Below are 23,911 nucleotides of genomic sequence, written 5' to 3' on the forward strand. Positions count from 1 at the left end.
GGGCCGCGCGTGCGCACTCAGGCGCGGGGACCTGGGGCGCCCGCTTTCCCTTTCCGGCCGGTGGTCGCAGGCTTGCAGCCTCGCTGGGGCTGGGGCTGGGGCTGGGGCAGCGGCAGCGGCAGCGGCAGCGCAGCGCAGCGCGGGGTCGAACGCTGGGACTCGGAGCGGGTTTCAAATCTAAACGGATCCTAACGATACCGGCCGTTCCTTCTCCGCAGCCCCGCCCTCCTGCCCGCGAGGTAAGCGGGGCGCCTGGGGAGCCGCTTCTCCTCGCGGTGTGCGCGGGGCTCTCCGGCACAGCCGCTGGCGCAGGCAAATCGCCCTACCCTCATGGAAGTGGGGGTCGCCTGAGCCCCCGCCCCCGCTCGCCGGGCCGGTGGAGCTGCTGGGCAGCGCGTTAGGATGGCGTCCTTGGTGGCCAGGCTGCCAAGTCCCTGGGTGGCCGTGGGAAACCTGTGGTCACACTAACGTGGGTCTTCCCAGTGTATCAAAAACTGTTGGGTTGTATTGTACCCCCAGGTGCCACTAAGCTAGATCCTGGTTTTCGTGAGCGCTGGGGGCCAGGGAGCCCATTGTGCTCGGCGCTGCCCAGACACAGAACACGACAGCCCCTGCCCAGAAGCGCTTACTAGGGGAAACAGACAAGACTCGTCGCTTCCAAGGCCAGAAGTGACCCCTGTGATCATAACCCGGGACTGCCTAGAACTAATACTGGTATCCGTTAGAGCCTACCTTTAGAAAAAATCTAATCTTGATTTCAGACCTGTCAGCGATAGAGACTCCACCATGACACTGGTAAATTGTTCAGTGGTTAATTATGCTCACTGTTAAACATTTATGCTTTATTTCCATCTTAAATGTATCTGGCTTCAATTTCCACCCATTGGATTGTGTCCTATCTTTCTGTGCTAGACTGAAGAGCCCATTGTATATTCTTTCCCTATGTAGATACCCCTTAAATTCTGTTTTGTTAAGCTAAAGACAACGGAGTACGTGTAAACAGTGAGACAATACTGGTCAGCATGATAAACTGTAGTCTCTGTACACTAGATCAGGCCAATGGAAGTGGTCTGCAAAATCTGGAAACCATTCTGTAATTGGACAAAATATGGTACCTTGCAACAGAGGGATCTGTTAGCCTGGTCTTCAGATCTCTGTAGTATATTTTTGTGTGGGACAGTTTCAGGAACCAGGGTTCACATGTTTGTTCGTTGTAGTACTCGCAGTGTGTTAGATGCTTTCCAGATTGTCAATCCTAAAACTGTCACATATTGCCTATTACACAAGGTTAGAAGGAATGGGAAACTCTTCTAGTTGGAGCCAGGGTGTGGTTGAGAAGTGATGTGGGTTTATTTTTAGCTTTAGGACAAAGAGTGGTTATTTCTTTCTGGTGCTCCATTTATAACTTTCCTTTAGGGTGAATTATTTGTAAAATCACTAGAGAAGGATGGAATAAGGGAGAAGCCACTGAAATCTTAGAGTTGCTGATGAAGGCGAATAGTCTATTGTTATACTTGGTGAAAGACCACTACAGAAAAATATGGGCGGGGAGGGGAAGAAATATATTGTAGCAAGACAGCTATTGAATGTTCTGAGCAACGGAACAAATAATTCTGGTAACAAAAGAGTGACTAGGGAGAATTTCCACTCTTTCCTCTGCCTCCCCAAGGAAAACCCACTCTAAATTGCTGTTCATCAATTATAGTGGCTGAAGTGAAGAGTGTGATGATTATTCAGTCCATGTTGTTACTTTACATCCCAAATGAAACTGTATTCTACTATCTGAAGGAAAGATATAATTTTTTTTAATATTTCCATATCTGCAGGAAAAATTTGGTCATGACGCTGGTGGTTGTCCACTGATTAATCAATCAGAACTAATCTCCAGAATAGATGAGGCCTTAGTAATGAAAATTAACCAGTTTAGCTGTATTTTTTTTGTTTCTTTTCATTAATGTTAATCTTAAAAGCTTACTCACTGCTTATAATTTCCATAGGAAAACAACATAATTAAATTGTGACACTTGTTTATTTGTCTCTTAGACACAGTGAGAAATTTTCAAATGTGCCTAAAGGAATTCTTCAGCTCAGTTCCCATAAAAATTAATGCTAACTTTGAAAATCTCAGTCCTAATCTTTACTTGATTACAGCATGCTAGAATTATTATTACCCCAGCAGCTCCCCACACGTGGCAGGGGGATGCCTGCAGGTGGAGGGGGACCCTGGAGCTATGAGCCTCCATGAGTGGTAGGGGCCCCCGGAGCTCCCAGCCACCCTCACCCTGCAGCTGCCCAGCAGCTTCCCATTTTGTAATGGATATTTTTCTTTATTGCCTGTGACCTGTCTGTGACTTTTACTGAAAATATCCATGACAAAATCTTGGCCTTAATTATTATTCGTGCTGTGTATTACCACAACACCAATTTAACCATAAATTCCTTTATTTGCTCTAAACATGACTAAAAAGTCAAAATAATAAGTAATTTACTATGTCCAAACAGTAATATAAAACATTTATAAACATTTGATGAAGATACTTACAAATGGGCTAAACCTAGGAGTGCTTAGATCATCTTGGTCAGGCAGGTATTAGCAATGAACCCTTACTTTTTAATGCCCTTTAATGAACAAATGATGTCATTGCCAATTATCTACTTCACCTAAAAACAATTGAGACAATTCATCTTTATTTCCGGTCTTAATTCAGATAAGATTTACAATCTCCTGTCTTCCCAAGGCCTTTCCTCCCTATCTCTTCGCTCCTTGCTGAACAACAGTTTTTCCCTTGCATGTGGGTTAACCTCGGCCCTAATTTTTGAAATAACACTGGTTTGTGTTTTTCTTTACAACACGTATTTCTTTAACCAAACTTAAGTTAACTCTAATTCTTTAATATTATATTCTACACAACATCTAAAACCTGTGTTGGGTTCATTTCAGAAACGTATGAAAGGGGGACTTTGTCTCTGCAATGACAAAGTAAGCCCAGCTTTCTTACTGACAGCAGGTGAGGTGATTTTACCCTGTTCTATCTTTATCTGTTTGTCTCTTCTCTCTTCAATCAAACAGGAAGTAGGATGGAACAGATGTAACCCTGGTGTAAGGCCTCCTTGATACTGTTTTATTTTTCCTTAGGCTATGAGTGACTGGCTTTCAGCATAGGCTCTGCGCTGTCTGTAAACTTGTCAAGTGACAAGTGTCTTCATGGTCTAATGACAGAGCCACTTGTATGCACTTGGGATTTATCTTTCTTGAGCCTCACCTGCTGAGTAACTTCACTTGCTCTGTTAACTTTGGATATGTTAAATTCTTTAAGACTGGTAATTCTTTATTTTTTTTTAAATCTGAAACCAGTCCTCGTCTGCCAGCTAGTGCTTTATCTTGTAGAGGTGAGTACTGAGTTCTTAACACCTGTTGACTTCAGTGTTCAGGGCTTCTAAGCACCTTGCACAGGGTGTTTAGTAACTTGTAAAATTGTGCCCTTGCTGTATGTTCATGAAAGATATTTTTCAAGTAAATCGTGTGTCATACAAAGTTGAGATCCTGAGTAGAAGAACTTAACCAGTTAGAAATCTTTTAACATTGGAGTAGTGTTTTGAAACTGTTGACATTTCCGGATCCTGCAAGGACTTCTGCACAGGCTTAGTTTTACTTACTGGGCAGATCCACTGAAGTTAGTGGGAATGCTTAGATACATAAAATTAAAATGTGCATGAGTGTTTGCATGATTGAAGCTTTATTGTTCCTTTTTGATGCAGAAGTGTGCTTCCCCCCGCCCATGCTTCGTGTAGTGCTAACCATACTTTGGTACTGTGGAAATAAATAAATTCCAGTACAATGTGTACTTTGTTAGTGTCATAACTAAATCTCTAAGTTGAATAGGAGCTATCCATTTATAGTCCAATTGTCGTCATTACCATAATTGTACCAGCACTGATGCCTCTCTGTTGGGTTTGCTCAGCTTTAGGTTTTCAAAATTTTTTCTTTTTGTCCGACTTAATTTTCACTTTGTTTTACTGGGACATGTCAATATTGCTTCAAAAGTGGGCAGATTCTGTCAGTTTGCTCTTTGTGATCATTCATATTTTTACGTCGATATAGACCTATGTGTTACAATCTGAGATATTTTTCGTTTAGCTAACTGGAACTTACGATTTACCCTACTTTTTTTTCAGTACTTATGGGTAAGAGAAAAGAGGAAAGCTTTTCAAAACCTGGATTCCACAAAAGGCCAAGACAGGAATACACAGATGAATCTAATGATGAGCTTGATGAAGAAGAACGTTTACAGTTTCAGTCTGACAGTAATTCCAGTTCGCAGTCGGTAAGATGGGTGTCCTGTTAGAAATGGTAGTGTTGAAAAAGAGGAAATAAGCAAACTGGTATAAATATAGTGCAGTTTGACTCAGGTTGATTGTAAAGCAGGAGGGTCTTGCATGTAGGCTGCAGAGGGAACAATATGAAAATAAAGCTACCAGTGATGTTTCTATCTTGTCTTCTTCAGTTGTCCTCTGCTACATTTGAGGAAACATCTTTCCTCTGGAATAATTTTTTAGGGTGCTATCAACCATAATGATCTCTTCCTCAGATTCATACGCACGTGTTACACAATTTCTTGAAGCATTCTGTTTTGATCCTTTTATAAATTTTACAGCCTGTTACAGTCCCCAGTTGTCCTTTGGAATAGACAGTAAAGATTACGTTTTTTTAAATTCAACTTTAATAATTTGTGCAATACATACTCATGGCATCTAAGCATTGTTTAAAATTTAAAATCATAAGTTGCATTGGCAACCACAGTCAGTTGCATTACTTCTGAGGTCAAAAAACATAGGCAACCAAGTTAAGGAAACAAAATGTTTGGTTAGTCATCCAAAAATGAACCAAATATGTTGTGCAGGTTGATTTTATGTTGCACAAAAATGGGGGGTGGGTGGGAAGTATTTAAAAGATAAATGAGTGACTTGGAAGGAGCAGTTGGAGCCACTGTAGCTTGTTAAACATATCCCAAATACTTTGTGACACCATCAAAATAGAATCATATTTTTGAAATATTTTTTTTTGTGTAAAGTGGTAATTTAAAATAAAATGAGGATGAATGTCATCGTTATTGCTCTCTAGAGTAGATGAGTCATAATGAGATAAATATTTTAAGAAAAAATGCTTTAAGAAGAAATGCTCTTCAAATGCAGTGTTGTGTTGTCTGATGTGAGAACTCAAGTTACAGGTGGCTTTTATATATGCTTAAAACTGTTACTTGTTTCTAGGAAACAAAGTACAGAGAAATGTATTCCAAAAGCTTTAACTTTACCCTAAAAACTTTCTAACAAAATATATTTCAACATTTTGCCACTGGATTATCCCTTCTGCTTCTAAATTCAGCTCCTTCTTCCCAACTTTGAAAGTTGTTCAAAAAGAGTAAAGATTATTCTAAAACAAACAAACAAACAAAATCTATATGGTGTATGAAGAAAATTATACCACATGGAAGCTAAATAATAAAAGCATGCTGTGTAAGAAGTTCATGACTCGGTAATTTAAAGGGGAAAAACTAAGACTATATATACACGGCATACCTCTTGTGTACCTACACCCCACAGTGAAAAGCAGGCTGCATCCACACGACTGTGTGTAGCTACATGTGTCCCCAGAAGCAGGGAGCTGTTGGAGCCTTTCCTCACTGCCTCCCTGCTGCAGGGGAAGACTCCAACAGCAGGACACTGCACTGCTAAATAGGGCAGCGTACGTAGGGAGGCACTGTGTGGGCAAGTAGAGAGCCCTGTACGGTACATACTCGGGTACATACCCACAGGGTTCGGGAAGTGTCTTTATTAATCTACGCAGTGACTCATCATCTACACTGCTATTTATACCCATGCCGGAGGGGTGTCTGTGGTGTATATACTCTACATGCTAATGGAAAGGAGTATGCCGTGTAGATGTACCCTAAAACTATCTTTGATAAATGAAGGATTTTGATAACTATTTGCATTTAATGCTACCTTATGTCTGAATTACACCACCAACTATACATTTTCATATTGTTGTGTAATTTGTATGCATCATCACCTAAAGCCATTCCATCTGTTGTCCTGTTTTGGCTACAAAAGTATGACTTTTGTTACCACTGCCATTTTATCACCAAGCTCTCATTTTAATTTCTCATTCTACGTGACTCACATTTGTGTTTGATTTATGTCATTTTCATGATATTTCTGTAGACTTCAGGGGAAGTGGGGATAATTGAAAGCATCCAATTGAAGAACTTCATGTGCCATTCAATGTTGGGGCCCTTTCAGTTTGGATCCAATGTAAACTTTGTGGTTGGAAACAATGGAAGTAAGTATTAATTTTCTCATTTCTCTGTCAGGAGCATTTTTGGGGGAGTTATCCAAAAATTAAACCAAATATGTTCCTAAATATTTAGAGCCAAAGTTCATTAAAAAGTCTTCTTTTTAACTACAGAAAAGGAAAATCATTATTTATACAAACTTCTGCTTTTTCATTAATGTTTGTCTCAGTGCTAAACAAGATAGAGGTTTCTGTATGTTGTGATTTTAATTTATACAATACAACATAGTCCTTAGTCCTGCCATGAGTGCAGGGGGCTGGACTAGATGAGCTCTCAAGGTCCCTTCCAGTCCTACGATTCTGTGAGTCTATGGAAGTTCATTACAAAAATCTGTAAAGTATGCCCCAAAACAAATGTTGATATATATAAAATAAATATTCTTCAGGTGGAGAACAGAATTGTGATAAGACAAAGAAACCAAAAAGTCCAAAAGAAAAATACTACGCATCTGGTAGACTCACTACTTTCAGAATAGATCCAAAATGTACAAAAGTTGAGAGAACTTTATCTGGTGCATGATTTGTCTTAATTCTTGTTCTCTGAAAATTATTTTGTGATTAGAGGTAAAAGGTCAGTATGAACTGAACTCTTGCACATTCAAGCTCTGGAAAATAACTCTTGTTAAATGCGTTGTTACCTTCAAGTGGGTAAAATGCATGACTTTGTTTTGTTTGGGGCTTTTTCAAGTTGGGTTTTTAGTAAGTTTATCTGTCCTTTATTCACAATTTAAAGGACGGGTGTTAAGTAAAACAAACCAATTTAAATTTTTCTTGTGCATTTCACCTGCTTGGACAATCAATAAATAGAAAAATAACTAGTCACCTCGGCTTGCATTTCTAATCACTTTTGCTCTTTGTGTGTTCTGTCCTAGTGTAGCACTGCAATGTTTGGATTGCAGACACTGGAGAAACTTATTATTTTCATACTTAAAATGGTGATCTTTGAATTTTTTGTTCTGTAAAATCTTTTAGTATGGCTTTGAAAAAACAAAATGCACAAACACTACTATTACTTCTCAAATTTGAACATGAACTACTTGACCTATACTTGTTCATGTTAGGAGACAAAATTAGGGATATTCTTTTCAACTCAGTTTGAATACATTGAACTAAGAAAGCTTTTTGTGGAATAAAAACTGGAAAAGTGGTAATATTTTGCCAACATTGGAATGGTTGGTGTATGCGCCTATCAGATCTTTTACAATAGATATTCTTAAAGTCTATTTTCAATTTTATTAGTCTGACTTAGATGTGTACAGGTTTGGCTAAAATTATATACACTGTAATTGAATTGTATAAATAGAAGATTGCTTGTTTGCTTTTTCAGGTGGGAAGAGTGCTGTATTAACTGCTCTTATTGTTGGGCTTGGGGGAAAAGCTACCACAACTAACAGAGGATCCTCCTTGAAAGTATTTGTGAAAGATGGAGAGAAGTAAGCGAAACAGTGTATTTATTTGTTTGAGGTGGGCTGTTAGTTTGATGTTTAAAATTAGTTTGGTCCATTGAGTTACAAGGTCCTTAGTTTTCCTTTTTGCTTTTTTGGGCCTTTTATAGGATGAGAAACATTTTTAAAAATACAGGAACGTGTGGTTTTAAAATAATAAAAATTAGTAGGTTGGACTTCGGTGTGATATCTGAAACGATTAAATTTTTTAAATTAATTTGAAATTTAGTCAGTCTTTAAACTGCTATATAAATAGAAATTTCATTTCCTCTCAGTAGTCAATTCTAAGATAACTTAAATATTTTAAAGAATGCCCATAAGTACTGAACTTTCTTTAAACTCTTTTCTTTACTCTGAGCAGCCTATTTATCCCCTTCTGCCGTGGCAACCTTATTTTCGTCTGGAATGGGTTGTCCGATCCCCAGAGCTGATTGTTAATGTTCCTCTCAGCCCCCAAAGTAGAAAGTTGACTTATGTACTAATTCAGTTATCTATTTGATTTATTACTTTTTCACTGAGTTGAGCAGAGACAAATGGAATGCCTTTTGCTCTAATATCAGAGCATCTAAAATTGTTGCAGCACAGCCAGTCTGCATCCTACCCTTTCAGATAGATTTAAACTTTCTGTTAACATACTACTTAAAGCCTTTTTTAACATTATGTTTTACATGGTACTATAGCTGAGTGCCCATAAAAGTAAAGGTCTAGGGTCATGGTTAGATCCAGACACATAGCTCAGACAGCTCTGGCCATGCATCTCAGTTTGGCCTATAGAACTTTTTGCTTTGGAGCTCAAACTCTCCTATGCAAACACAGTGCCACGATAGTTCTCTGTTGAACTACAATTTGGATGAAACAGACCCAACTAACTTCGGTTGTGGCATAAACAGGAATTGAAAATCTATTGGGGGAAAGTCTATTTCTTTATCTTGAATGATTCAAACTCAGATATTTTAAGTTAATGTTTATTTTAGTTCTGCAGATGTTTCAATAACGTTAAGAAACCGAGGTAAAGATGCATTTAAACCAGAAGTATATGGCAGTTCTATTATTGTGACTCAGCACATTAGCATGGATGGAAGTCGAAGTTATAAACTGAAAAGCAAAACAGGTTTGGCAGTACTTCATTTTCAATTTTAAAGCATTTGAAAAAAATATTTTCATTACTGCCTTTCGTATGTTTGTGGAGGATTAGGTATTTCCTGTGAGCCAGTGAACATTCAAAAGGATATGACAGCGTTAGCTAGTTTTTCTATACTGGCTCTGAGAGAGAGAGATGCTTGAATAATAAAATGAATAAACAAAAAAATGTAACTTCCATTATTTTAAAAAGTAAAGCGTAATATCTTTCTAGTAGCATATTTGCATTTCTGTATTCTGACTTTAACGGTACTGTGAAATTATTAGCCATGTTCTTACAATTAATTAAGAAATACTAAGTAGTATTTGTCACATTCTGACTAGTGACAGGTTGGTTCACCCCTTGTTGCCAATTAACTTTGACACCTGGCTAGAGGCATCAACTTGTCCTTTGTCTTTGAGAAACTGGTTTAGCCAGTCCCCAGACTTGTCTCCTAAACGTATTTCAGTCATAATTGCAGTTTGTTAATAACTTTGCATAATGTTATGTTAATAACTTTAAATAATGTTGCTGCATACATTTCACGATCATATTATTGACCAGTGAGCTATTAGTTTTCAAGTGATACCTCACAATGTATATTTTGTACAGAGATTATTAGAATAGTGTGTAGAATGTGAATACAGTGGTGCATTCAGTCACAGTATATCAAGCTATACATTTTTTGTACTTATCTATGATTTTGGATATAAACTGATACGGGTTTTTTTTTTGTTTGTTTTTTTTTTATACCTTCAGGGACGTTAATTTCTTCTAAGAAAGAAGAACTTACTGCAATATTGGATCACTTTAATATACAGGTAATTGCTGAAATATTTGTTAGAGTTCTACGTTACTTGTAGAGGCAAACTGAACACTTGCTAAAGCATGCTGCATTTTGATGAACGAGGGCACTAGTTCTTTCATACTAACACAGTGCTGCGTCCGTTACATTCAAAAGGTTATCTTTACAGGCAGTGGCTAGGAACTCAGGTTTGAAAAGGAAAAACAGAAAATTTACATTCTGCAGGATATGAATTTGCTATAGAGGTTGGATAAACCAAATAAACAAACCAGATGTGACCTCATGTTTGGGATTCAGTCATGTTGTTCTGGGAATTCCCAGTTTATGTATTGATGCCTGTTGTTTCATCCATACAGTAGAACCTCAGAGTTACGAACACCAGAGGTGTGAACTGATCAGTCAACCACACACCTCATTTAGAACCTGAAGTACGCAATCAGGCAGTAACAGAGACCAAAAAATAAGCAAATACAGTACAATAGTGTGTTAAATGTAAACTACTAAAAAAAATGAAGGGAAAGCAGCATTTTTCTTCTGCATAGTAAAGTTTCAAAGCTGTATTAAGTCAATATTCAGTTGACAGGTTTCAGAGTAGCAGCCGTGTTAGTCTGTATTAGCAAAAAGAAAAGGAGTACTTGTGGCACCTTAGAGACTAACCAACTTATTTGGTTAGTCTCTAAGGTGCCACAAGTACTCCTTTTCTTTTTGCGAATATTCAGTTGTAAACTTTTGAAAGAACAACCATAACATTTCGTTCAGAGTTATGAACAATCTCCATTCCTGAGGTGTTCGTAACTCTGAGGTTCTACTATAATTGGGGATTGTTATGGTATCTTATGTTACTCAGTTTCTGCAGACGGTCTGTAGATCAACCTGTTCTAGCAGAGACCTATTTGGTTGGTTTTCTTCCTGTTAAGTGATTCGGTGAAGAACAATATGTACTACTATGCAGAGCCCTATAAAATGTGTTACAGCAACACATATGCAGAGAAAATCTTTAGTATGTTACAACTTAATGTAAATATTGTACTGATTCTGTTGGAATTTCCGTACCAAGTATAATTTTTTGGGATGTGCTGAATGGTTTATGGAACTGAAGATGGAGTCTTATCTTTATTTCACTCATATAGAATTGATTCCAGATCAGTCGTGGAGAAAATCATGACACTCTATAGCTGTTCAGTGGTCTGTTTAACCATACCAAACCATACCTCCTCCACCCCCCTCCCCACATATATATTTTTACCTTCATTTCGCGTCCTAGTAGCCAGTGTTCACGTTGTAAACACTACTCCCACAGTGTACCTCTCTTTTGTCTTAGCGTGTGCCTTCTTGGAAGACTCAGCAGTCAGTTTAATGAACAAGAAGACTGGACTAATGTCTCTCCTTGAGATGTGGCTCGTCCAGGTCATGACTTAGTCAAGTTGATAGAGGAATGTAGGAAAAATGGAAACCTCATTTCCCATTTCTGTCTGTGCTTTCATTAATATTAACTCAGTTTAAAATACTTATATTGTTTGTAAATGTGGTGTTACAGGTAGATAATCCTGTGTCTGTTTTAACCCAAGAGATGAGCAAGCACTTCTTACAGTCTAAAAATGAAGGTGACAAATACAAGGTAAGCTAATCAAGATCAATGGCATTTAAATAAAATATTATAAAATACAGTTCCTGTTCAGTCATTTTTAATTTTGAAAACTTCTGTGAGGTTGTTGCATGCAGTTCAATGAAAGCAGAGTTATATTCAGAAAAATGACGTAAATGGGAATATATTTGTTTCAAATTTGTGTAAAGAATTTACCAATGGCATTTGAAAAATAATTTTGAAAAAAAAAAGTTAATTGTCTGAATTTGACAGCCTTCAAAGCACATTGCAAAGCTTACTTTTACTCCCTGGCCTGTGAGGAGATGGCTATTGGTAGGTCGGGATAATGGTGGTGTGGGACTATGGGGAATTGTATAGGGAGGTTAAGTACTTATTGTAGTTCCGTTATTTGTTATGTTATTGCTGGGTTATTTGATTTTATGTGATCTGCAGTGTCTGGTGCATTGGCTTAATGTTTTATAAGACTGTTTAGGGTGCTCAGAGTATTGGATGGGTGCACGTTTTCTAACAGTTTGTTAAAATCCACTTAATTCACTTTACAGTTTTACCAAAGCTGAAGTTTCGATCTCTCTCTTCTTTGGTTTTAGTTCTTTATGAAAGCAACCCAGCTGGAGCAGATGAAAGCTGATTATTCATACATTATGGAAACTAAGTCAAGAACTCATGACCAGATAGAACAAGGAGTAGGGGTATGTAAAGGTTACTGTGGTTAACTACTACACACATGGACACTGAAATAATATAAGAAATACAGATATTACCCATTATAAAATGCAGTTGCACCATAAATTAACTATCGACTTGTAATATAGTTTAGCTGGGTTGCTTACATTCATTAATCTGAGTCATTTTAAACTTTTAAAAAATTATCCTCCTACAATTCCATATTACACCAACAATCCTTTGTGCTCATTAACATTTGAATCTTTTTACTTTTTTTTAGCTTCTTCAAGACCTTAGGCAGCACTATTTTGAGAAAGAGGAGCACTACAAAAGTATTGCGTTCGTGAGCGAAATGCAAACCAATCTAGAGGCTTTGAAACATAAAATGGCCTGGGCAGTGGTAACTTTCTTGTTAGAATATCTTTTTCTTCAACTGAAGTTCATTTATCTTCAAATTACCTTGACAGGTCTGATGTATACTTCGGTCTTTCTTTTAAACATTTCAGGTGAATGAAACTGAAAAAGAAATGAAACCAATCAAAGATAGTATTGATATTGAGGAAGGACGTACTGAAAAGTATGATCAGAAGTTAAACGAATGGCAGGTAGGGTTGTCTTAAACAACATGTTAATTCTGAATTTAGTCTGGAAGCATAATGTAGTAAAATCTCATAGTAAACAAAGCTGATAATCAATACCACTGAACTGCTTCTTTTTTGCTGATGATGGCAAATCAACTTGAAGAACTCCGTCCGTTTATAGTCATTTGTAACATTCAAAGAGTTAATCAGGTTTCATATTCTTAGTATTAACTGATAACACAGTACTATCAGTCAAGGGCCACAATTTAACTTTGTGAGGCCAGCGTATTTGACATGCATATGTTAAATTATAATTTTAAAAAGTTGATTTTTAAACATTTTCTTGAATATATATATCTATATAATTGTTCTAGGTTTGTTGTGTTTGGTAACATTATGTTTGTGGGAGAAAGGGCTTTCGAATGCCACTCCTCTCGACCCATTTCTGATGACATTTGATCAAAATTTCCACCAACAGGATACTTCAAGTTGGAAGGTGGGTGGGTGAACAGCGAGTCTCCCTTGCCATGTTACAAAGGGTGGCATCATTGAAATTCTGATTCTGTAGATTTTTTACCAGTCAAAAGACTCCTTCCTTACTTTGCTGTCATTAACTTGCCCTTGGAATTGCTCCCAGACTATATGGCTTTTTTGTTCTAGTGAGGCAGTGAAATTAGTTTAATTAAATTTATAATTCTCCACTGTTAAGTAGATTATTAGAGCTATCTCCTCAGTTTCTTCCAGGTATAGCCTAAAGAGCCATATCTAAATAACAGTCTTTATTTATGCACTGTTGATTAGCAGTCTGAACCTTCATGGTCAGATTAGTGCTCGTTCACCCCTCCAGTTCACTGGGGACCAATTCTAGGATGGGAAGGTAGTTTGTTCTCTGTGCTTGCTGAGTCCTAGGTGTTTTGTTTCGTTGATTCACTCAATGAGTATCTGTGATTGTTATGTGATGTGGAATCACTCACTGAGAACCAAACTGAGATGACCAATTTTGCATAGACTAGTGAGTAGAATTTGAATGATGGTTACTTTTAATTCTGTTATATATAGGTTCTTATACAATGCTTATCACAATAGTATCTGAATGCCTTTCAATAGTGTATTAAGCAACGTGACTAACATTTGTCATGTGTTTATGTCAAGTCAGCACTGGCCATTTGAGAACTGGAGACCACTAGAGAGAGGCACAAGTATTCCGCAAAGAAATCATTCCCTGAGCCATATAGAGACTAAATTGACCTTTCATGGCACTGGAACTTTCAGATGTGTTGAGAGGGACCTGGCGAATCAGATATTCGGGTGATATGCGTAGAATTTGTTCAACACTGGATCTATAAAACATTACTGTTCTGTGTGTGTGGTTTTGAGTCCATTAAAATCTTTCAGTGTTGTTTTTTTTTTTTTTCAAACTTAGCGAAGCACTTGTTCGTGATTGAAAATTACATATGAGCCAAATACACATGTTTAAAATGAAGCTGATTTTAGTTACTTTTTTCAGTTGGAGTATTTCAGTCGTCTTAAAAATAGGCCATTAGCTTAATCTCTTTTACATACTGTTATCACAGTAAGAGTTTACTTTGTGCCGTTGTCAGCACTTTGTGTTTGATCAGTTTAATGGACTTTCCTCTGTAGGGGTCATCTGTGCCTACAATAAAAATTAAAAAAATTGTAAAACCACAAGAACAAAGGAAACAGAGATAGATAGACTTGAAAACTACTTTTAATAAGGCAACCACCACCTGGAGCGTCCTCTTGCTGTAGGCCACTGTAGCACAATCAGTGTACCCATCTCAGTTTCCCCTCTGTCTAGCCATGTAAAGAGAGCTCTCACTTTCTAATTCAGACTCCCATCTCTGGGCATCATTTATTCATTCTTAGAATCCTCATAGTAAAACCGTTCTCCCAGTTCCCAGAGTAAAACAGAAAGAGACATGGATTTTCAATTCTCTCCAGAGATATCACTTCAAGGTCCACCCACCTGGTGAGTCTACGAGCAGTTCCTTTCTGCCCTTGTTCCAGAGCCCCACTCTTCAGGCCATCCATCTGAGAGAGTGACCAGTCTCATGACTCTTCTGCTCAAAACACAGTCCAACAACTCAGCCCTTTTCAATCTCTTGGCACTGGCTCTCTAGCTCAGGAAGGTCAGCAGGCTAGTCCCTTTCCTGACTGATCCTCAGGCAGCTCTCACCTGCACCTCTCCTTGCTCTTTCAGCTTGTGTTCTCAGGCATCTGTCCTCTTCATGTTTTCTTGATTTTTCCAGACAGCTATCACATGCTTTTTCCAATCTTTCCTTTATATGGCCCAGGTGCCTTCTTTTAACGGCATTTTTTTTTTCTTTTGACATGAATACAGTTTTTTTTTTTTTAAGGACTGAGAGCAATCTCAATGACAGCAACAGACCTATTATTTTAATACTGAAGGCTTTCCTCTTAAACTTAGCTTGTAACTTAAACCACGTTAAATATAGAAGTATTTTAAACAGTGTCTTAAGGTACATTGTAAAACACGGCAAACCTTAAATATATCAATTATAAACTCGGTATGCTGGGAGGCAGCCAGTCAGCCACAGGTGCTCTGGAGCCTGCTCCTCCTTAAAGGAGTTAGTCACACTGTGACACTACTCGTGACACTTTTTTTTTCAAAGTTTCTGGTTTATATTGTTAAAATGCGCAGAACCAAATATCCTTTTACTTTCCCAGAAGCCACACATTTGGTAACTCAAATGTAGTAAATTTTGCCAGACAACAAAACAAACTCTTTGCATTAAATTTTTCAACTCAAAGGATAACTACTGGGTAACTTTTTATATGTTTCTTAAACCATGGACTGACTTACTCATATCTTCTAATGTCCCTGTGGAATATAATTTTGGGGAAAAAAATCACTTGAAATAGCTGGCTTCAGGTTGTCTCAGAAAGATTTTCCTGGTTTAAAGAGTTGTGGAAATAAAATATTTTGTTTCATTACGTGAACTCATGTATTCTCTATATTTTGTTGTAAGGTCAAAGTAAATGAAGCAGAAGAAAAGTACAAGGCCATCCAAGATAAGTTAGAGAAGATAAGTGAAGAAGCACAAGCATTGCAGCCTCAGTGTGTTTGTTTGAAAGCTGATGTACAAGCAAAAAGAAAAGCATACAACGAGGCTGAGGTTGGTGGAAAAACACATTTTCTAATCCTATAATGCTAATGGTGGTGTTCTGAAACATATGCTGTAGTTCAAATTACTTTGTGGAAGTTCTATGTCCTGTGTATATAGGCGGTTGTTAGCCGATGGCCAGGGATGTTTGGTGAGGTGCCAGCTATGCCCGTTTTATACCATCCGTGACTTTAACCGCTAGGACGCACTGTCCCTTCGCGGCGGGCAGCCCGGGCTAGGCTGACGGATGCCCCAAGGTCCTAACCACCCGTGACTTTAACTGCTAGAGCTCAGAGCTCCTTCGCAGCGGGCAGTCAACACTGACTGACAGGTGCCCCAATGGCAGCACTAAGAGCCTCTCCACACCCGTGACTTTAACTGCTAGAGCTCAGAGCTCCTTCGCAGCGGGCAGTCAACACTGACTGACAGGTGCCCCAATGGCAGCACTAAGAGCCTCTCCACACCCGTGACTTTAACTGCTAGAGCTCAGAGCTCCTTCGCAGCGGGCAGTCAGGATTGACTGACAGGTGCCCCAAGAGTTTGCCCCGTGGAGGCGGCACAACTCAACGCTAGGCTCTTAGTACTCTCACCTAATGGCCAGGCTTTATAGCCAAAATGGCTGAGGTTCTTTAATTGTGTTGGCTGCTTTACAGTAAACCAGAGAAACAAGTCAGGCTTATGCATAAATGGTTACCAAAATTTATTAAACTAGATTCTAATCATGTGGTTACAAAATTGCTAGTGCCTACTTATTTAAGTGTAGAGATGTTACACACACAAACAAGTTACAAAACTGAAGCTACAATCCCAAAGAAAGAAAACAAAGTATAGAGCTCTATTTCAAAATATGTGTACACTAAAGATAGGAGATCAGGTGTGGGTGCTTCTTACCCTCCTTGCATCTCTCGATTCCAGCGGTGCCAAGCCAGGATCGGTCACTCAATTCCGCGGAAAGACGAATAAGGGACAAGGCTTAGGGACCCTCTTAGCTGCAGAAGCCTTGGGAGGCTGTCACTTATCTGACCAGCAGATAGATAGTGAAAAGCACTCAAAAATCATGGTGCTGTAGGTCCCCTACTTATACCTCTGTACTCCTTTATTCTCTTTCTCCTTTCTTGTGCCAAATTGGGGCTGGTCTATCTGGGTGACGCCAGCTCTCGCAAGAGTAGTTTACACTTGCAAGGGAGAGAAACAGTAAGTGTCAACTACTGGACATTCCTTTTATTAGGGTAAATGTTTTCCCACCTAGGATGTTGGTGTGTGTGCATCATGCTGTTTTAGTAGGGGCTAAGAGCCATGTCTGTCACAGCGCCTCTGCCTGCTGTGAGCCCAATTGTTGTATATGTTCCCAGAGGCACATTGTAGCAGCACACCTGTGCTTTTCACAGCTTCAAAGGCTGTGCTGCTATTTATGTTACGTGCCCTGTTTTGGCTTCCGCAATGCTGGTCTGAGAGGGGGGGGCTGGCTGTCTGGCTACAGCGGTCAGACTTGATGACCGCATTGATCCCTTCTGTTCTTTATGAAAAAGGCCCCAGTCGTGCTCTGAGCTCTGCCCAGGTGGACTCCTGCATCTATGTGGAGGCCCACTGAAATCATAGTGACTTAAGGCAAATGCAGTGTGAGAGAGTAGAGGGAGTGAGGGAGCTGCCTGCAGGAGACTTGAAGCCTGGAGCAGGCTTGCTAAATGAGCTAACCAGATACACCTTGCATGGAGAGGGAACCGCAAACAGCTGGTTTCTAATAAGATAGCTGAAGCAGTTGTTTGAGGGAGGTGATTCTAGGATGTCCGCTCTGAGCAGGACAGCTGCAAGCCAAACCACAGGTTGGTGACCCCCTAAGAAGTCTGTTTTTTTTTTTTTTTAAAGGGACTAGAGGAAAGCACCCTTTTTCTCGCCAGTCTCTGCGGCAAGAGCCGTGCCTTGGGGCAGATTTTTGGGACTCTGCGTTTTACTTTTGAGTTATTTTCTAACCCACACCCTGTAAGAGTGGTGAATGGACCTGCGATTGTGTGGAGTCTCTGTAAAAAGGCCTAGAAGAGGCAGAATAAAGGGCAGAGTAGAGGCACCCTTGCCACAAGAGAGTGCACAGGGCCAAACAGCTCATCCACGTGGAGGCTTCCACTTGAATGGAGCCAGTTGTGTGATCAGGACTATAGTGTGCACATCCTTTATAATGGTACTAAAGACTGGATGGCTATTGGTGGCACATTAACATAATTAGAAAAGGAACTGATAAAATGATTAGCATGAAATTCAAGCTCTGATCTTCTGCTGCAGTATTGCAAAATGGTAAATCAAATAACATTAGTGTTTGTCTTCAGAAAAATAGTAGATGTGTTTAATTTATTCTTTGTGAAGACCAAGTAAGCCAAATCCAATAAGAATGAATATATTTTGTGTGTCTAATTTTCTTGGTAGGCACATTATAATCGTTCGAGAACAGAATTAAAACGACTAGAAAAAGATGATGAACAGCTACGGAAACGAATTGAAGAACTGAAAAATAGGTAAATGCCCCACAGCGTTTGTAATACACATTTGTGGTATGCAGAGAATGAGCTTTTCAGAATTGGATGATTCAATATCTTTATTAAAAAAACCTCTAGCTTCCAGCAGAATTTAAGATTTTCACGACTCTATAATTTTGCTTAAAACGCAAAATATAAAAAGGTTGAAAATTCTGTCCTGGGACTGACGTACACACACAGCCTGGCTTGTTTTTCTAATCTCTATTAATAGCCACTTCAATTGAAAATAGTATGGTCTGTGAGAGAAGAAGTACACTTCTGAGAAGTGTCGTCATTAGATATACACTTTTGGTCCAATGTAACTTTTGACAGGTGAAGTTGGAAACAAAATAGAAAAATCTGGCTTTTTGACAGAGCAAGCCTTCCAGGTATGTTTCGCTATATGCAAGGCTGATTTAGCATTTTTACTATAAACTAATATCCGAGATTTCAGTGTCTCCGTTACAAAAGCCTTTAGTGAACTGAAACTCGGAGTTCAAGTTGTTACTCTCTCCAGACGTTATATTTTTGAGTTTACTTCTCTTTTTTAAAAAAAAAAAAAAAAAAAACCTCTCATAATTTGAGTATTCATTTAAATATCTAGAACCAGATAACATGGCTTCAAACACAGTTTAATTTTAGAGGACACTGACTAAAGCAGCGTTTTTCAAATGCAGCCACTGTGGGCGCATGCGGCCACCAGGGGCTTTTCTTGTGGCCACAGCCTTCTGGGAGCTGATTTTGGGGGGGAGGGGCAAAGCAGCGGTCCGTCCTCCCCAGGGGCCACCAGCAGTGGTTGAGCCCTGCCCACCTCTGGGGAGAGACAAGCTGGAGGGAGCAGGCAGTCAGTGAGTTCCCCACATTGCCGGAAGTGTTAGGGTTGGGCTTCAGCCCTGGGGTGGTGGGCGTCAGACATCAGTCACGGGACTTCAGGCTCTGTCCCCAGGGTGTAGGGCTTTGGGTTCCATTCCCAAGCTGTGCGGTGGTGGGCTTTGGCCCTGAGCTCACCCACCCCATCATCTCTGGCACCCGCTGTCTTCCCCCAGTGCCCCTGTAGCTGCGTCTACAGGTACCTCCCTATCCAGAGCTTAATTTGTTCACGGGCTTGCCGGGGTTGAGTAAGTCTGCTATGAAAAGTGCTATTAACAAACATACAAATATCACTTTTCACAGCAGACTTATAGCTAGCAAGTCTTAAAAAACAAAACAAAACCAAAAAGCAAAAGAAACAAAAATAAAAAAGACAAGAATGTTCAAAGCACCTTATTTGTGTTTCTATTTTGTGTAGGTCCAGTAAAGAATAGAGACAACTGTACATTATTTTTATTATTGAGTTTGCAAAAAACCAAACACCCCTCTGTAGATAAATTACAATGATTTGGACATGTATATGTGCATATTTGTTTTTCCTAAAGTTAATTAAGTATTTTAGGAAAAGTTGTCAGTGTGGCCACAGCAAGAGTTGGTGGCCGCACTCTGAGGCCACCAAAATTTTGTTGAGAACCCTTGGACTAAAACATGTATTTAAAGCTTTTACCAGGAGCAGAAGTCTTTTAATGTGTACTGCTTTAGTAGTGGTTGTATTCTTGCTGTTTTGTGTCTTGTTTTTAGTGTGACTGGCACCTACTATATTCATCTGTGAGTTTTTGACACACATTTCTGGTGAAGGAGTGAATTTTTTGGCTGGGGGTAGGGAATTGAGGTTTGATTTAAAAAAAAAAAGAAGAGTTACGTGCCCATTTATTGCTCTTAACGGGACTAAATCCTTTGACCGAAGAATTTGGAGCTATACCATTTAGAAATCTGACCTAGATGCAGGAACGAACACACACACACACGAACACACACACGCAAATGATAAACAGTTGGACAAGAGAAATGTAAAACACTTAGACAAGGGCTCAAAAACCCCCAAACTTCCACTTTTGTTCATATTTAACCATACATGAACTGCCATGATTGCCTGTTTCTTGTTCCTCATTTGATCTTTTAATTCTTACCTGTTTTCTTTAAAAGTAGAAAATGAGGATTAAAATAAATAGTTTGCCTTTTTGTTTGTCTTGATTTCAAGACTTCAAGTTACAGAGAATCGACCATTTACTGTGGTTCAGACCAGCAGAGGAAGGTGAAAACCACCTCCAGGGTCTCTGCCAATCTGACCTGGGGGAAAATTCCTTCCGGACTCCAAATATGGTGATCAATTAGACCCTGAGCATATGGGCGAGACCCACTAGCAAGACACCTGGAAAAAAATTCTCCGTTGTCAGATTCCTTCCCATCTAGTGTCCCATCTCCAGACGTTAAAATATTTACTGATAGCACTCATGGATGCTATAAGCCACTGTAGGCAGTCTCATCAAACCATCCCATCCATAAATTTAACAAGCTCAGTCTTGGAGCCAGTTAGGATTTTTGCCCCCACTACACTCCTTAAAGGCTATTCTAGAACTTCACTCCTTTGATGGTGTCAGCTTGTTTTTCTCTGCTTTGTGGCCAAGCAGAGACAAAAGGGGATTATCTTTGTGAATTGCAGGTTTTCTTTGCCTGGAGGCAGGGTACTTAACTCCTGCAGGGAAATTCACAGTCTTCCAACCCAGAGTTTTTTGTTTCCCTAAAAGTAAATAGAAGGAGGGGTGTTCTACCCATTTGCCTGGAGACAAAAGTGGCAGGGGTTTTTTTTTTTTGGATTTTGATTTTTTACAAGGAGCACAAGTTTAAAAAGGAAACTTGTTTTTTCTTTGGGCTGGGTAAACAGGTTTCCAAGTAGTTGGAAGTTTTTGCTTTGATTTGGGCCCAGAGCAGAGACAAGGGAATTGTCTTTTTCTGTAGGCTGACAATCACGATCAGAGAATAGGTATTCTATTCCAGCACAGCAAAATTTTACAGCCAAGTTTTGTTTGTTTATTTCTAAACCTCGGGTGTAAAGTTAGTTAAAAACAGAGAGGTTAGAATGACAAAATCTGCGGCTAGACTACAGCTGGAATTAGCCAAATTTCAGGCTGAGGAAAAACAAAGGGAACATGAAAGACAGATAGAACTCATGCCGCTGGAGAAGGAGGTACAGGAGGCTGCCCACAAGAGGGAAATGGAGGCAAGGAAGCATGTGGAGGAGGAGAAGGAAAAAGAGAGGAAGCATGTGGAGGAGGTAGAGAAGATAAAGGCTCAGCAGAATATACCAACAAACCCTAGCAATCCTTCTCCAGGTACCACTTCCCATCCCAGAAAGTTCCCCACCTACAAGGCAGGTGATGATACTGAGGCCTTCTTAGAAAACTTCGAAAGGGCCTGCCTTGGGTACAGCATCTCTACCGACCAATACATGGTAGAGCTGAGGCCACAGCTCAGTGGACCCTTAGCTGAGGTGGCGGCTGAAATGCCTAGAGAACGCATGAATGAGTATGAACTGTTTAAATCCAAGGCGAGAGTCAGAATGAATCATAGAATATCAGGGTTGGAAGGGACCCCAGAAGGTCATCTAGTCCAACCCCCTGCTCGAAGCAGGACCAATTCCCAGTTAAATCATCCCAGCCAGGGCTTTGTCAAGCCTGACCTTAAAAACCTCTAAGGAAGGAGATTCTACCACCTCCCTAGGTAACGCATTCCAGTGTTTCACCACCCTCTTAGTGAAAAAGTTTTTCCTAATATCCAATCTAAACCTCCCCCATTGCAACTTGAGACCATTACTCCTCGTTCTGTCATCTGCTACCATTGAGAACAGTCTAGAGCCATCCTCTTTGGAACCCCCTTTCAGGTAGTTGAAAGCAGCTATCAAATCCCCCCTCATTCTTCTCTTCTGCAGACTAAACAATCCCAGCTCCCTCAGCCTCTCCTCATAAGTCATGTGCTCTAGACCCCTAATCATTTTTGTTGCCCTTCGCTGGACTCTCTCCAATTTATCCACATCCTTCTTGTAGTGTGGGGCCCAAAACTGGACACAGTACTCCAGATGAGGCCTCACCAGTGTCGAATAGAGGGGAACGATCACGTCCCTCGATCTGCTCGCTATGCCCCTACTTATACATCCCAAAATGCCATTGGCCTTCTTGGCAACAAGGGCACACTGTTGACTCATATCCAGCTTCTCGTCCACTGTCACCCCTAGGTCCTTTTCTGCAGAACTGCTGCCTAGCCATTCGGTCCCTAGTCTGTAGCGGTGCATTGGATTCTTCCATCCTAAGTGCAGGACCCTGCACTTATCCTTATTGAACCTCATCAGATTTCTTTTGGCCCAATCCTCCAATTTGTCTAGGTCCTTCTGTATCCTATCCCTCCCCTCCAGCGTATCTACCACTCCTCCCAGTTTAGTATCATCCGCAAATTTGCTGAGAGTGCAATCCACACCATCCTCCAGATCATTTATGAAGATATTGAACAAAACCGGCCCCAGGACCGACCCCTGGGGCACACCACTTGACACCGCCTGCCAACTAGACATGGAGCCATTGATCACTACCCGTTGAGCCCGACAATCTAGCCAGCTTTCTACCCACCTTATAGTGCATTCATCTAGCCCATACTTCCTTAACTTGCTGACAAGAATACTGTGGGAGACCGTGTCAAAAGCTTTGCTAAAGTCAAGAAACAATAGATCCACTGCTTTCCCTTCATCCACAGAACCAGTAATCTCATCATAAAAGGCGATTAGATTAGTCAGGCATGACCTTCCCTTGGTGAACCCATGCTGACTGTTCCTGATCACTTTCCTCTCATGTAAGTGCTTCAGGATTGATTCTTTGAGGACCTGCTCCATGATTTTTCCAGGGACTGAGGTGAGGCTGACTGGCCTGTAGTTCCCAGGATCCTCCTTCTTCCCTTTTTTAAAGATTGGCACTACATTAGCCTTTTTCCAGTCATCCGGGACTTCCCCCATTCGCCACGAGTTTTCAAAGATAGTGGCCAAGGGCTCTGCAATCACAGCCGCCAATTCCTTCAGCACTCTCGGATGCAACTCGTCCGGCCCCATGGACTTGTGCACGTCCAGCTTTTCTAAATAGTCCCTAACCACCTCTATCTCCACAGAGGGCTGGCCATCTCTTCCCCATTCTGTGATGCCCAGCGCAGCAGTCTGGGAGCTGACCTTGTTAGTGAAAACAGAGGCAAAAAAAGCATTGAGTACATTAGCTTTTTCCACATCCTCTGTCACTAGGTTGCCTCCCTCATTCAGTAAGGGGCCCACACTTTCCTTGGCTTTCTTCTTGTTGCCAACATACCTGAAGAAACCCTTCTTGTTACTCTTGACATCTCTTGCTAGCTGCAGCTCCAGGTGCGATTTGGCCCTCCTGATATCTTTCCTACATGCCCGAGCAATATTTTTATACTCTTCCCTGGTCATATGTCCAACCTTCCACTTCTTGTAAGCTTCTTTTTTATGTTTAAGATCCGCTAGGATTTCACCATTAAGCCAAGCTGGTCTCCTGCCATATTTACTATTCTATTTACTATGGGGATAACACCCGAGCATTCTCGTCGGAGGTTCAGAGCCCTAAGGTGGAAACCAGACGTGTCATTTACCCGACATGCCTACCACATTGTGAAACATTGGGATGCCTGGATATCAGGAGCAAGTGTTGAATCTCCAGTAGATGTGCCCTTCCTAATGCAAATGGAACAGTTCTTAGAGGGTGTTCCTGAGGAAATAGAAAGATACATCCTAGATGGGAAGCCCAAAACTGTAATCGAGGCAGGA

General features: G+C 40.2%; 1 protein-coding gene across 2 annotated transcripts in view; it reads left to right on the forward strand.

Annotated features, from left to right (window-relative positions):
- Positions 1-82: 82 nt before the first annotated feature.
- SMC6 (structural maintenance of chromosomes 6) overlaps positions 83-23,911 on the forward strand; it is a 96,398-nt gene continuing 72,569 nt past the window's right edge. Inside the window, exons 1-12 of one of the 2 annotated variants that reach the window (XM_074947565.1) lie at positions 83-239; positions 4,177-4,325; positions 6,223-6,340; positions 7,680-7,785; positions 8,772-8,908; positions 9,677-9,738; positions 11,260-11,340; positions 11,916-12,017; positions 12,272-12,391; positions 12,498-12,596; positions 15,584-15,730; positions 18,137-18,225. In XM_074947565.1, coding sequence (XP_074803666.1) covers positions 4,182-4,325; positions 6,223-6,340; positions 7,680-7,785; positions 8,772-8,908; positions 9,677-9,738; positions 11,260-11,340; positions 11,916-12,017; positions 12,272-12,391; positions 12,498-12,596; positions 15,584-15,730; positions 18,137-18,225 — 1,205 coding nt within the window. In that variant the 5' untranslated portion in view covers positions 83-239; positions 4,177-4,181. Of the gene's footprint in view, positions 240-3,260; positions 3,391-4,176; positions 4,326-6,222; positions 6,341-7,679; positions 7,786-8,771; positions 8,909-9,676; positions 9,739-11,259; positions 11,341-11,915; positions 12,018-12,271; positions 12,392-12,497; positions 12,597-15,583; positions 15,731-18,136; positions 18,226-23,911 lie in introns of those variants that run through there. The other variant, XM_074947564.1, reaches the window with a different exon arrangement.

Source organism: Natator depressus, chromosome 3 (genome assembly GCF_965152275.1).
Source record: "Natator depressus isolate rNatDep1 chromosome 3, rNatDep2.hap1, whole genome shotgun sequence".
Taxonomy (NCBI): Eukaryota; Metazoa; Chordata; order Testudines; family Cheloniidae; genus Natator; species Natator depressus.